The sequence below is a fragment of the Loxodonta africana genome, chromosome 22 (assembly GCF_030014295.1).
Source record: "Loxodonta africana isolate mLoxAfr1 chromosome 22, mLoxAfr1.hap2, whole genome shotgun sequence".
In the NCBI taxonomy this organism is placed as follows: Eukaryota; Metazoa; Chordata; class Mammalia; order Proboscidea; family Elephantidae; genus Loxodonta; species Loxodonta africana.
In genome coordinates, this window is record NC_087363.1 from 62,987,614 (window position 1) to 63,002,576 (window position 14,963).

The 14,963-nt window shown below is 40.0% G+C and overlaps 1 protein-coding gene across 5 annotated transcripts in view; it reads left to right on the plus strand.

Moving 5' to 3' along the window:
- SUCLG2 (succinate-CoA ligase GDP-forming subunit beta) overlaps positions 1-14,963 on the plus strand; it is a 336,565-nt gene that overhangs the window by 181,260 nt on the left and 140,342 nt on the right. For all 5 annotated transcript variants that reach the window (XM_064275024.1, XM_010590066.3, XM_064275025.1 and 2 more), the window contains exon 7: positions 8,813-8,909. In XM_064275024.1, coding sequence (XP_064131094.1) covers positions 8,813-8,909 — 97 coding nt within the window. The remainder of the gene's footprint in view (positions 1-8,812; positions 8,910-14,963) is intronic.

Consider the following 14,963-nt stretch of genomic DNA (forward strand, 5'->3'; position numbering starts at 1 on the left):
AAAAACGTTGGGGAACTGGCTTAATTGCTTCTAGTGTTTGTGATTACCACAAATCAGGATTATTTATTGTTTTATGATTTTTCGTCCAATTGTTTATGATGAAGAAAAATATTTCCCTGGTGTTCCAAAAAAAGATGTTTTGATGTGTGTGTGTGTACATATATGTGTGTGTACACACACTTTGTTATGTATGTTTGTCCCTTTGTTTTTTTCTGTAGCATTGCAGCTCCAGCTCATGCATTCTAAGAGGCAGTGGAGAGGTTAAAGGCACAAGTTGTAGGGACAGGCAGATCTGAATTTGAACCCTCTTTTTTTTTTTTTTTTTTTTATTGCCACCTAGCACATCTGTGATTAAATCAGTCTGAACTTCAATTTCATCATCTGTAAAATGGGGATGATGACAACTCCTAGTTGGGTGGTTTCTTGTGAGGATTGAGTGCAGTGATTTGTGAAAGTGCTTATTACAGTACTCAATAACAGTTAGTTGTCAGTAATACATGTTACTTAACTAAACTAATAGCTTTTTTTCATAGATAATGGGCAATTGAGATGAATATTAATGACACCATGGTGATATGTCACTGAAAGACCTGAAAATATGGCAATTTACGAATGATATCCCTTGGCTTCAAAGACAGAAGAATTGTTCTCTAAGCTGTTTAGGGAAGCCCTGGTGGCACAGTGGTTAAAGCGCTTAGCTGCTAACCGAAAGGCCAGTGGTTCTAACGCACCAGCCGCTCCGCAAAAGAAAGATGTGGCTGCTTGCTTCCGTAAAGGTTTATGGTCTTGGAAACCCTATGGGGCAATTCTGCTCTGTCCTGGAGAGTTGCTGTGAGTCCAGACTGACACAATGACGATGGGTCTGTTCTGTTTTGTTTTAAAGTGTTTAGGAAGATAGTTTGTTTTCAGCATCACAGCCCTGTGCTACCATAGGCCTGTGCGTGGAGCCTGATTGTATCTCACAGCTCAGTCAGAAGAAGCTACTAAGTATTGTTTCCCTCCTTTGTGATTCAGAGAAGCTACCTTAAATCATCCTAGAACTTGTGCGTGTGTGTGTGTGTTTAGTTAGCCTCTGGTTTCATAATGGTTACACCATTTTCCTTTAATTTTGTTGGGCAACACTACTCTCATAAGATAGTACATTTTTTTACCCTGTTGTTTCCCTCTATTTCATTTCATTTTGATTGGCTCCACTCTGGGAGCTTGAGGGTGAAAATAAAGCAAGTTAAAAAAGGGTAAAGCAAAGTAAGACTTTTAAAAAAATGTATTGAAATGAAAGGAGGATAGCACTTACTTGAAGATGAGAGGAAAAGCTCCCTTAAGAAGCAGAACAGTCAAGATGGTAGGAGGGGCCAGTATCACCTGGAGCCGTACTTCAGCAGGAGGTGGAAAGGACAGGACTCAGTATGCAACAAGAGCAGCTAATTTTTATTTCTAAGATTGGCAAAAAGATGGTGTTTTGTTGAAAAGAAGATACTGGAAGATTCTTGAGTATATACTGCAGTAATTGGCTTCACCTCCTGAAAAATGAGGCTAACAACATTAATATATTAATATCACACACAAGTAAAATTTTGGTAAAGATCATTCAAAAGCAGCTGTAGCACTATATCAGGGAACTGCCAAAAATTCAGGCCGGATTCAGAAGAGGACGTGGAACCAGGGATATCATTGCTGATGTCAGATAGTTCTGGCTGAAATCAGAGAATACCAGAAAGATGTTTACCAGAGTTTTATTGACTATGCAGAGGCATTCAGCTGTGTGGATCATAACAAATTATGGATACACTGCAAAGAATGGGAATTCCAGAACACGTAGTTGTGCTCATTCAGAACCTGTACATAGACCAACATATAGTTGGTTGAACAGAACAAGGGGTTGCTGTGTGGTTTAAAGTCAGGAAAGAAGTATGTCAGGGTTGTATCCTTTCACCATACCCATTCAATAGGTATGCTGAGCAAGTAATCGGAGAAGCTGGACTATATGAAGAAGAAGGGGGCATCAAGATTGTAGGAAGACTCATGAACAGCCTGAGTTATGCAGATGACACAACCTTGCTTGCTGAAAGTGAAGAAAACTTGAAGCACTTACTGGTGAAGATCAAAGGCCATAGCTTTCAGTATGGATTATACCTCAACATAAAGAAAACAGAAATCTTCGCAACTGGACCAGTAAGCAACATCATGATAAATGGAGAAAATACTGAAGTTGTCAAGGATTTCATTTTACTTGGTTCCACAATTAACACTCACGGAAGCAACAGTCAAGAAATCAAGGGATTCATCGCATTGGGCAAATCTTCTGCAAAAGACCTCTTTAAAGTGTTGAAAAGCAAAGATGTCACCTTGAAGATTAGAATGTGCCTGACCCAAACCATGGTGTTTTCAGTTGCCTCCTATGCATGTGAAAGCTGGATGTTGAATAAAGAAGACCAAAGACAAATTGACACCTTTGAATTGTGTTGGCGAAGAATATTGAATATACCTGGACTGTCAAAAGAACGAACAAATCTGTCTTGGATGAAATACAACCAGCATTTTTTTTTTTTTTTTGTCAAAAGAACGAACAAATCTGTCTTGGATGAAGTACAACCAGCATGCTCCTTAGAAGCAAGGATGGCAAGGCTACTATGTCTCATACTTTGGACATGTTATCAGGAAGGATCAGTCCCTGGAGGACATCATGCTTGGTAAAGCAGAGGGTCATCGAAAAAGAAGAAGACCCTCCATGAGATAGACGGACACAGTGGCTGCAACAATGCACTCAAGCATAACAATTATCGTGAGGATGGTGTGGGGACTGGGCATTGTTTCATTTTCTTGTAAGTAGGGTCGCTTTGAATCGGAGCAGACTCGACGGCCCCTAACGACAACAACATCAGCATTCACTTGACATTTATTAAGTGGCTTCTTGTGTGGGGGTGGTGGTCACCCAGAGCCAGTCTCCCAGACAGTCACTGTGTTCTAGCCACACTGCTCTACAGTGAACTCCAGAGTGTGCTTAATCACCCTATTTATTTCCTCCACATCACTTTACACACCTCTCCTTTGCTTGTTTGCTAGATCCTAATCTGCACCACCCCAGGGACTTTGTCTGTCTTGCTTGCTCTTCTGTTGCCAGCAGCCAGAAGACTGCATGGCATCCATATTAGGTGCTCAAGAAACATTTGTTAGTGAGTAAGTGAAACAACACGTGTGGGGTGCCAACTCTGAAGACGTGTGGGGTGCCAACTCTGAAGAGATTCCTTGGGAGTCGGCAGTAGATGGCTGAGTAATAGAATAACAAATTGGTAGTGAGCAAAAATCTGCTGACCACATGGTTTTTCAAAGTTCAGTAGGTCAACTCAATTGAGAATTCTAGAGAAGACAATGATAGTATTACGTACATTGTAAGGCACTACTCACCCCTCCATGTTATGAGAGAAAATGTAGAGTTATCTATAGGTCTTCAGTGGCTTAATCATGTTTTCCCTGTGCCTGAAACACTCTAGGTTTTAAATGAGTTACCTCCTAGGGAAGATGAACATGCAAGTACTCAGGGGTCGTTAAGCAGCTGTATTCTCGTTATATTTTTAACTTAATTTATCAAAAGAAGTGGAATTGCATTAAAAGGAAAAATATTTTTAAATTTACCTTTTGTTTCTTCACTGCCAACTCTCTGAAAGGCTTTAAGTCTTTATTCACTCAGCAAACTTGGAGTAAACCCTGACTGTGTTCTGGTGACTGTGCTAGGCCCTAGGAAAACAGAGACATTGAGAAATAGTCTTTGTTCTCAAGGGGCTCACAGACCCTGGTGGCAGTGCTTACCAAGATAGTGAATCTAGGAAGAGGGGCCAAAGAGGGACGGGAAGGAGAGAGAGATGTTGATCTTAGTTGCAGACATGTTGGAATTTGATTGTCTCGGGACACCTGAGGAATTTGTGCAGTAGAAAGTAGGGTACATGGTACTGGAGCTCAGGGAGTAATCTGGATTGAGTTGTGGGCTTGGGAATCTCTGCTTTATGGTGGTCCCTCAAGCCACGGGGTTGGATGAAATGTTCCAGAAAGCCGATGTAAGTGAGGACAGAAGGACAGGAGAACAGAAAACTTGCTTAAATGATCATCAATTGCTGATACTTTGGTAAAGAAATCTTAGAGGCCCATTAGATTCAGTGTGACTTTGAAAGATAATTTTTATCTAGGATGTGGTGTACGCATTTGGAGGCACCTCACTCATGGGTGAACAGTACCGAAAATTATCTTGTGAAATTATTAATATCTTTCCTGTGACTCATGCTTGTTGCCTCTAAAAATGTGATTTATTAATAGTAGACTTAACAAATAATAAGAATCATGTTGTATAAAACCTACTAAGTATGTATTCCTGACTAAAATCCACATCAGCAAGAATATATTGAAAAAAAAAAAAAGGAAGCACAGGAACACTTAATATAACAAAAATTTCACAACTTTCTCAATTGTGTCTTAATTATCATCTATACTATTAATTTCTGAGAACGTATGTTCCACAAATTGTCAACATGTACCTCCAGGATTCAGGCTGATAGAAATCTGGTGGGTAAAGCTAGTTCAAGACCACTAAAACCCCTTGGAGCTGTTTGTACCTCTGGTTAGCTTGAGAACCATATGTAAATGTTGGTATTATTTTTTGGAATGCAAGAAAATTATTTAAAATTTTTTAATCTGTTGAAACATTCTTGAAAGTACTTGTAAATTCTCAGGTTTTCATGTATATGATTCCCAAGGCTATTAGATTTTAGGCATTTTAATTTTTTTTTAATTGTTTAACAAACACTCTTATATCGACACTAAAAAAAAAAAAAAACTAGTTGGTAGCAAAAGGGAAAAAAAACAAACTTTGTCTAAAGAATGATTACCAACTTCAGAAGCAGGTACCCTGTTCCTTTGCCACCTACCAAGGAAGTAGGTGGTGGCTGTAGCAAATTGACTGACTGCAAGTTAACTGTGTTTATATGTGTTTAATTTGAGCATGTTCAGTAAGCAGAGGGGCTAACCTGGACTTTGCCACAGGCCCCACCATTCTCTATTGTGCATCTAATCAGACTGATACATTTTGCCTGCCTAGCCCTTACCATTTAATTTATAGCCCGTAGAATATGGCGTGCTCTATGTCTAGTTCTCCCTTGTAGATCTTATTTATGTCTTTCTCTTGTTGTTGAGCATATACACAGCAGAACATACACCAATTCAGTAGTTTCCACATGTACAATTCAGTGACACTGATTACATTCTTAATGTTCTTAAAGTTGCACAACCATTCTCACCTCCTTTTCCGAATTGTTCCTCCCCCTTTAACATAAACTCACCGCCCCCTATGGTTCCTTTCAAATCTTTCAAGTTGCTGTTGTCAATTTAATCCCATATAGGTAGTTCTTAAAAGAGCGTGGTGCTCAAGGTAGATATTGTTTACTAGTTAAGCTAAACTATTATTTGGTTTAAAGTAGACTTCAGGGAATATTTCTGGTTTAAGATTTAAAGATTATATCAGGGCAATAGTTTCAGGGGTCCACCTAGCCTCCATGGCTCCAGAAAATCTGGATTTCATGAGAATATGAGATTCTGTTCTACATTCCCCCCCCTTTGATCAGGATTCTTCTATAAAATCTTTGAACAAAATGCCCAGTGTTAGTAGCCAGGCACCACCCAGTTCTTCTGGTCTTATGGCAAAGAAGGCAATTCTTCATGGAGGCAGTAAGCTACACATTTTATTTCTTCCTCCTGTTCCTGGTTTTCCTTCTTCCTCTATTGCTGCAGGTGAATAGAGACCAATTGTACCTTGATGACCACTTGCAAGCTTTTAAGACCCCAGGCACTATGCAGTTAACTAGGAGGTAGAACAGAAGCGTTAAACACGGTATTAGGCTGGTTAATTGGGACGTCCGTCCCCTGGAATCATGACCCTAAACCTCCAAACCAAGGAACTAAATCCCATGAGGTATTTGGTTGCAGTCTCTGCAGCTACCCTTTTTGTCATCGTTGTAAATGTATCTGTCACACAACATTTGTGAGTTCAACTTTTTACGGGTGTGCAAAATTATTGACAGCAATTACGTTAGTCAGCAGTGCGACCCTACCCTTAAGCAGTGCGATTTTTCATCACCATAAACTACCGTGTAGATCTTGTAACAGATTTTATAACACATATCCTTTGGAGATCTTATAACACAGACATAATCATGCTCCAAAAAATGTTTATAGTCTATTTTTGCACAATGATAAAAATTATAGTAGCAAACACTCTAAAATGCTGGTAATGTGTTACCACAGAGGCATTGGCATGCAGAAAACTTGGGCTTCATGGTAAGCTGTGTTGATAGAGGCTTACAAAGCTTTGAAGTGGCTGGGATAAGATCCTATCTGTGTACATGGTAGAATTAAATTAATTGGTAATTCAACCAGCATTTATTGAGTGTTGACTTAGTGCAGATGCCATGTAAGTATAGTAGGTGCCACAGTGACTTGAGTGGACAAGGTGCCTCCTCGTACAGCTCACATAGCAAGCCCATTTTGCTAAGGAGAAAGTCTAGAAAAGTGTAAAGAATGTTCACCAGGGAGTTGTTTGTCTCCTTTACACATTAATCCCTCAATAATTAAAAAAAAAAAAAAAAATTAACATTAAGTAAAAGGAATAATTAAAAATGAATAAATAAAGAGAAAACAGTGTTAGAGTAGGTCTGGCCTTTTCTAAGTTTGATGCAAAACCAGAAACCATAAATGAAAGAGTGATATTATTGTTATCAAATTTCCATATTGCAAAAATACCAAAAATGTGGTCAAAAAATAAATATGAAAGAGGAAAAATACCTCCTGTAAGTCAATAAGAAAGAGACCAAAATCTCTTTCTTATTGACTTATATCAATAAGAAAGGGCAAAGTTCACAGAAAAGGAAATACGAGTGGCTTTTAAGCTTGTAAAATAATCCTGAAACTTACTCATACTAAGAGACATTCAGATTAAATTATACATGAGATACTTTTTTTCACCTAACACGTTGACAATTTCATATGGCTATTGGTGTGAGGAGAGAAACAATCTTTCTGATACTGAGAGTGGGGGTAGAAATCAGGGACAGCCTCTGCCAAGAGTGTTTCAACATTTATACATTTATTTGCCCTGGGAGGCACAAAGAGTTGAGAGCTTGGCTGCTAACCGGAAGGCTGGAGTTCAGGTCTACCCGGGGATGCCTCTGAAGAAAGGCCTGGCCATCTTCTCCTGAAAAATCGCAGCCGTTGAAACCCGTGTGGAGCACAGTTCTACGTGGACACACATGGAGTCGCAATGAGTCTGAATCAACTTAGTGACAACTAAGTTGCAGGAGCTGAGCAGTCTGACAGGCAGAGTGAGGCGCTGGGAGTTCAATTACACCAGGAAATGGTGACCATTTCTAGGCTTCAGGAACAAAGTGAAGTGGTGGTGTCACTGTGTTACCGACTTAAGACACAGAAGGTAGAACCTTGGTGACCCTCTGGTGGAAGCTAGAGCTAGAGGAGATGCTGCCCAAGGCAGAAAGTGGTGGAAACACCTTACCTTTTCTCTTCCTCTACCTCCAGTGTCCCGTTACTAATTCCTGTTGGCTATGGTGGCACAGTGGTTAAGAGCTCGGCTACTAACCAAAAAGTCGGCTGTTTGAATCCACCAGCTGCTCCTTGGAAACCCTGCGGGGCAGCTCTGCCCTGTCCTGTAGGATTGCTGTGAGTCAGAATGCACTTGTTGGTAACAACAGGTTTGGGTTTTATTATTATTATTATCACCTGTCTGGAGGACAGCTGATCCATTAGCCCTGGAAACTCAGCCTGCGAAAGTCAGCTCCCCTGATACATAGAGTAGAGCTGGGGAAGTTCCAGAAATGGATCTGATGACAAATAATGCAGGGCTGGTACAACAAACAAAATGTGGCAAAGGGAAAACCATAGCCAGAAAATAAAATGGAGGCAGGAACGAGACTGAAGCCCAGTCGTCAGCCAAGATGGCACAGTCTTGCTGTGTTGTTTCACAGGCTCTGTGCATTGTAGCTGTGAGCTTTCCAGGGTGGGGTCATGCCTCATTCATGTTCTCATCCTGCTCACATGATGCCAGCCTGTTGTGACACAGTGGATTTATAAGTGTTCGTTAAAAAGATGAATGAGTGAGTGAATGTTAAGTAGAGTGAGAGGAATGAACTCGGGCACAACATCCAGGAAACCTTGGATATTCTTACCCTTTGCTATTTATGTTTTTGGGACGAGCTTTTTTCATTTGGATCTGTGCTATTCAGTAACTGTATTGTTCAGGACTTCTGTCTTTCTGTCTTTTAACAGTTTCCATTAGACACTCAGTAATTGTTGTTTCACAGATTATGGGTTCTGATTGATGAGTATAATAACTGTTTTATTCCAGTATAATAGGGAAAACCTAGTCATTATAAACTCTCAAAATCATGTTTACCTTTCACTTAAATGAAGCTTGTTTGTGTTAATGATTGTAGCTCGTCTTGCAGCATAGCTCGGCTAATAAAAAAAAATAAAATAGGGACACAATAATTTACAAAAAGATTAACAACATTTTTAGCCTGTACTGAAAATATTTTGTTTTCTTGATAATGGTCTCTTCTAGTGTCTGGAGGAAAGCTGAGCAATTCCTGCTAATGAATAGCAGTGGAAATTAAAATAATTACACTTTTCTGTTTTTCCCTTCAGGAAACCTAAGTGAAAATAAAGACATATCTTGCTCTTTTTAAGATTTCATTAATACAGCAAAATAAATTTTCTTTTACTGCTTTGGTGTAATTCCATTTCACTTGATCACATTTAGGCTGCAGATCAAATTAAGAAGCTGTATAATCTCTTCCTGAAAATTGATGCCACCCAGGTGGAAGTGAATCCCTTTGGTGAAACTCCAGAAGGACAAGGTAAAAAAAGAAAGAAAACAAATGAGTATATTATAATTATTTATGCAAACTATAAATGCAATTGCAGAAAAGACTATAGCAGCAGCTTTGCATTAATTTCTGTCACTGATTTAATTTCTACCACAGTTTCAAATGGTCCCGTGATGCAGTTGAATATTTAGTACTTGGGTTTGTTTGCAGGCAAATGCCAGGCCTCAGAGGAGGCAGTTTTTTGTTTTACTAGAAACATCCATCCACCTTTTCTCATTGTTTCAGGCTCGTCACTGGTGCTACAGTGATAAAGATTTAGGTGGGATTGGGAGTCACGGAACTTGAGTGTGGTGAATATATCTCCTTTTTGGAACTGGAACTTATTGAAGCATGTCAGTTTGCCTAGATCTGCATGTGATTTCACCACGTGCCCCTGCTAGAGTTCCATCCTCACGGTGAAGCCACTGGTGCCACAGAGTCTAACTCTTTCACCTTACTTGGTCAATAGCATCCTCTTCAGATGGGGGAAGGAGGCATTTTTTGTGGGAAGGGTTTCTCCTATCTGTCAGGTACCTTTAGGGTATAAATAACTGTTTTATATATCAGCACCTACCACCATTGCACTGTTTTACGTATCAGAAATATCCAATAAGTTCTTTTTTTTTATTTATTTGATAGCAAAGCTTGTGGATGTGAGTTTGGAGAGGAGGGAAACGGTAGTGGGTGTACGAGATAGTGAGTGGTACGTTGTCTGCGAACCTCGTCTGTCTTAGTATGTATCACCCCCGGCATGTTGCATGGTGCCTGGCATGTCATGTTGTTGTTATTGTTAGCTGCCGTTGAGTCATCAGTCAAGTCATGATAACTCTAAGTACAAGGGAACAAAACGCCGCCCGGTCCTGAGCGTCACTGTGATCAGATGGAGACCAAACCGTTGTGATCCGTGGAGTTTTCATGGTCTGATTTTCGGAAATAGATTGCCAGGCCTTTCTTCCTTGTTCATCTTAGTCTGGAAGCTCCACTGAAACCTGTCCTGCAGTAATAGCGACATGAAAGCCCCCAATGACAGACAGGTGGTGGTTGTGCACCAAGTGTGTGGGCCGGGAAACGAACCTGAGTCTCCTTCACAGAAAGTGCGGATTCTACCACTGGACCATCACTGCCCGTGGCACTTTGCGGGTAGTCAGTAAATACGGATTTGCCATTGGCCCGGTACATGGAACCAACCATCATGCACAATCAAGTGTCACCAGGGTGGATGGTAGAATATTTTCTACTTATAATATTTCAGAGCTTGTATAGTCAGACTCAGAAAAGCTAAAACATCATGTGCTTGGAACCCAGACAGGCCTGGGTTCAAATTCTAGATCTGCCATTTTCTGGAGAGATTTCTTAGCCTACCTCAGCCTCAGATCTTTTCATCACCTTTTTTTTTTTTTAATCCAGTAAAGTGGTAAAAATGATACCTATCTCATAGGGTGGATGTAAAAATGAGGTGAGATAGTGTTTGTATAAGCATCCAGAGCCAGCCCCAAACAATCCAGTGGAAATCCAGCGGCAAGGCCAGTCCCTAACGTCAGTAATACGTAGCTCCGTTTTGAGGATAGAACATGAATACTCCAGGAAATGTGTAGATTTCAGATCAGGACAGGCAAAGAGTTCAAGTTTAGGAAGCCCTTGAAAACAATATTAGGTTTATACAAGTCACCACCAGATCAAAATCTGTACTAGGTCATTCATCAACAAACCAACTTTATTCAAAAATATTTTTTAAAATTGCTTGTTTTGCACAGTACAGTCATTGGTGTTTCACACAGAGGGGAAGGGAAAGGGAAGAGAGCTATTTCCTGAACTCACATGCCAGGATTGTGCTAAGTTTTTACATGCATTCTGTTTTACCCTACCACAACCCTGCAAACTTAGATGTTGTTGTCCCCATTTTATTGATATTAAAAACCTTCATGTGATTCCCCCATGGCAAACAGCTCATTTCTGGAGCTGAGATTTGAACCTGTGCCCCTCAGAGTCCGAAGTGCGTGTTGGTTCTGATATACCAACTGACTTAGGCTGACCTACCTTCTTTTCTACTTTTTTCCCCCCCCCGCTCTTAAAATGATAATTTGCTTTCGTCAGAGTGATTTAGAGGTAGTCTTCAGTTTGGAAATCCCAGTCAAAATTAATATTGCATTTCGTTGTTGATAATGAGATCTAAGAATTGAAAGAGAAGTAGTTCATTATAAAAGTTTTTAAAGGTCATATATTGCCCTTCAAACTAGTAAGCAGAGCAACTAGGTTACTTCACAGTAAGTTACAAAAAAACAAAAAGAAACTCAGCCGTGGAGTGGGATAAAAATCAGGCTTCAGTAGTGTTTTCATTAAACTCTCTTGGAGGTAGGCAGTCACCAGCCGTGGTGGGGCAGCAGGGAGCAGGCATGTAAGGAACCTTTTCCTCAAGGGTGTTTGGAAAACCTCATGATGTCTGAATTTTTCTCTTTAACTATTAAGAGAAAGGAAAATTCTTGAAATTTTTTTAAGGAAGCATCAAAACATACATTCTGTGTACGCAGTTCATTAAAATGTAAGTCTTCTGTAATATTTTTAAGAGCAAAATTATCTTTAGCTATTAATTTGTTCATTGTACCATAAAAGTTCAGCTATTGAATTATAATCACAATTAAATGAGCGTGTTGGTTTATAACTCTAATGAGCAGTCATCAAATTAAACCCAATTAGGGAACGGTGATTAATGACCAAATGTACAAATTGATCTTCACCATTGTCTCAAGCCCCTAAAGCAGTTCTTTATTTAGGAGTTGTAAGAGTAGTCATTTATTTCTTGCAATATCAATAATATTTATAATCTGAATGTATCAGTTATTTCCGTTTAGATCTGTAGTAGCAGAACATACAACCTTTCCTATTAAATGTTTGACTCCATAATTACTCTTTTAATTTAGAAGTTTCGGGAGCTTGGCATCACGCAGAACGTTTTTACTTTAAAACTGCATAGTAAGTGAATTTCTCTTATCATTTAAATCATTGCAGTTCAAGAGAATTTCATCGGTCTTCCATTACTGAATGAGCAACATATAAAAAAAAATCCAATTTATTGGCCATATGTTTGAACAGTAGTTGATGCATGGTTGAATGGAAAGCAGTGGTCTTTGTAATATCTCTGCTGCCAGGTCACCCATGGGGAATTCTTTTTTTTTTTATTGTACTTTAGATGGTTTACAGAACACACTAGTTTCTCATTAAACAGTTAGTACACATATTGTTTTATGACATTGGTTAACACCCCACGACATGTCAACCCTCTCCCTTCTCAACACTGGGTTCCCTGTTACCAGCCTTCCTGTTTCGTCTTGCCTTCTAATCCCTGCCCGTGGGCTGGTGTTCCCCTTTAGTCTCGTTTTGTTTTATGTGCCTGTCCAGTCTTTGACTGAAGGGTTAACCTCAGGAGTGACTACATTACTGAGCTGAAAGGGTGTCCAGGGCCCATACTCTAAGGGTTTCTCCAGCCTCTGTCAGGCCAGCAAGTCTGGCCTTTCTTTCAGAGTTAGAATTTTGTTCTACATTTTTCGTCAACTCTGTCCGGAACTCTCTGTTGTGATCCCTGTCAGAGCAGTCAGTGGTGGTAGCCGGGCACCATCTAGTTGTACTGAACTCAGTCTGGTGGAGGCTGTGGTAGATATGGTCCATTAGTCCTTTGGACTAATTGTTCCCATGGGGAATTCTTGACACAGAAAGAACTGCAGTCTAAGGGCTATTTTTTTCAATATGATTAATAATCTGATTCAAAGAATATAATTTGGCACTGTTGTTGTTGTTAGGTGCCATCGAGACGGTTCTGACTCATAGCTCCCCGATGCACAACAAAACACCGCCCAGTCCTGTGCCATCCTCACAATCATTGTTATGCTTGAGCCCATTGTTGCAGCCATTGTGTCAGTCTGTCTCATTGAGGTTCTTCCTGTTTTTGCTGACCCTCTACTTTACCAAGCACGAAGTCCTTCTCCAGGGACTGGTCCCTCCTGATAACATGTCCAAAGTATGTGAGATGTAGTCTTGCCATCCTTGCTTCTAAGGAGCATTCTGGATGTTCTTCTAAGATAGGCTTGTTCGTTCTTATGGCAGTCCATGGTATATTCAGTATTCTTCACCAACACCATAATTCAAAGGCATCAATTCTTCTTTGGCCTTCTTTATTCATTGTCCAGCTTTCACATGCAAAGGTGGTACCCAGATCACATCACTCTCCTCCAGCAACCACAGCAGTCCCTGCCAACAGTTGACCCTGATTGAGTCACATGCCCACCCCTAGACCAGTCACTGAGCTAGAATCACATGGGTTAGGAGGGAGGCAGCTTCTTGGTGGAAAAACAACACTGAGTGAAAACATGTCTACCAGAATGACCTGATTTTTTGCTTTATTGAAATGAAAGTAAACTGTTCCTAAAGAGAACTCTCACTGTACTTTCATTGCTTGTCTAATTTCAGTGACGTAATTAATCCATTAAACCTGAGGCCAAGTAAGAGACAGGGTGTTCCTTAATTATCATTGTTTCTTTGTTTTATAATCCATGATGGAGTTTTAAGTCATATTTCATTTCTTCCCACTTTGAGCCAGCTCTGTCTGTACAAAGGCTACTTTCTCTGGTGTCCCTAAGGCAGTGTTTTTAAATGCGAGTGGGGCATCTTGCCTCCCCCCCACCCCCCCCCACCCCCAGGAAACGCTGGTAGCATAGAGGTTAAGTGCTACGGCTGCTAACCAAAAGGTCGGCAGTTCGAATCCACCAGGTGCTCCTTGGAAACCATGGGGCAGTTCCACTCCGTCCTATAGGGTGGTTATGAGTCGGAATTGACTCGATGGGTTTGGTTTGGTTTTGGTACCACCACCTAGGGACATTTAACAATGGAGATATTTTTGGTTGTCACAGCTGGGAGTGCTACTGGCATCTAGCCGGTAGCTAGCTCACCAAATAGCACCCTATAGCAAGGAATGATCTCACCCACCATGTCAGTGGGCTGCAGATAAAAGAATTCCTGCACTAAGGCATCTTTATCAGTTGGAGTCCAAATTCATTCGCTAGACTGAAGAACTTGACCCAGTTTAAAACAGTGACACTCTGGCCAAGATTATTTGAGAATTAGGACTGGGTGAACCAAAGTTAACTGGCACATCACATTCCTTTCTTTCTTCAGATTGATTTCCCTAAATAACCACCCTGTTGCTTCATGTTTGCAAGTGCCCATGTTGTTGGTGGGTGTTTTTCTCTTCATATGCAAAACTCTGTATTTTCAGTTCTCCACTCACCCACCTGCCCTGTATCTATTTTCTCCTTCCACAGCAACTAAAGAAAAGTTTTAAAAAGTATACAACTCTTGCAACGTTAATATTTAATGGAAAGTGGGACTAATTCGAAAGTATCAACGTTTTAAGGCCATCTTGGCAAGGCTTTTTCTATAGCACATTATGGTTATTTATCACAAATCAAATGCAGTACGTTGCTTGAAGACAGATTATTTTTCAAACTAATTATGACAGTCTTATTTCCTGCTGTTTTTATGTTTCTTTTATGTGTGAGTCTCCCTTCTGAAATATGTTTTTCTTTTGTTTAATTCTGTGGCACATTGTTCTGTTAAAACTCTGGGGTCAGAGCCTCTAACCGCCAGTCATGTTCTCCATCAAGGCTGTTGAATTAGCAGCTCACAGAATCTCACACCACTAAGCAAAACAAAACAAAACAAAAAAACACCCTATGAATACAAGTACAGCAGCTTTCTTTGATATTTGTTCAGAAGGAAAATTCATTTGTTTAATCTATCAAGCATGTAACAATGTGCCTTTGATGGTGAAAATTGTTTTATAAATATTAATAGGTATGTTTTTTCACCCACTTTGTACAAAGAATGGCCTTTGTTCAAGACAAATTTTCTATAGAATTGAGGTTTCATTAATGTGACATTGAAAATCTTAGTATCTGAACCAAGCTCAGCATAGCCAAAAATACATTTTGCCATAGTTATTTGTTATTTTATTAAGTGAGAAAGAGAAGTTTATTTTATTGCCCTGCTGTTGAC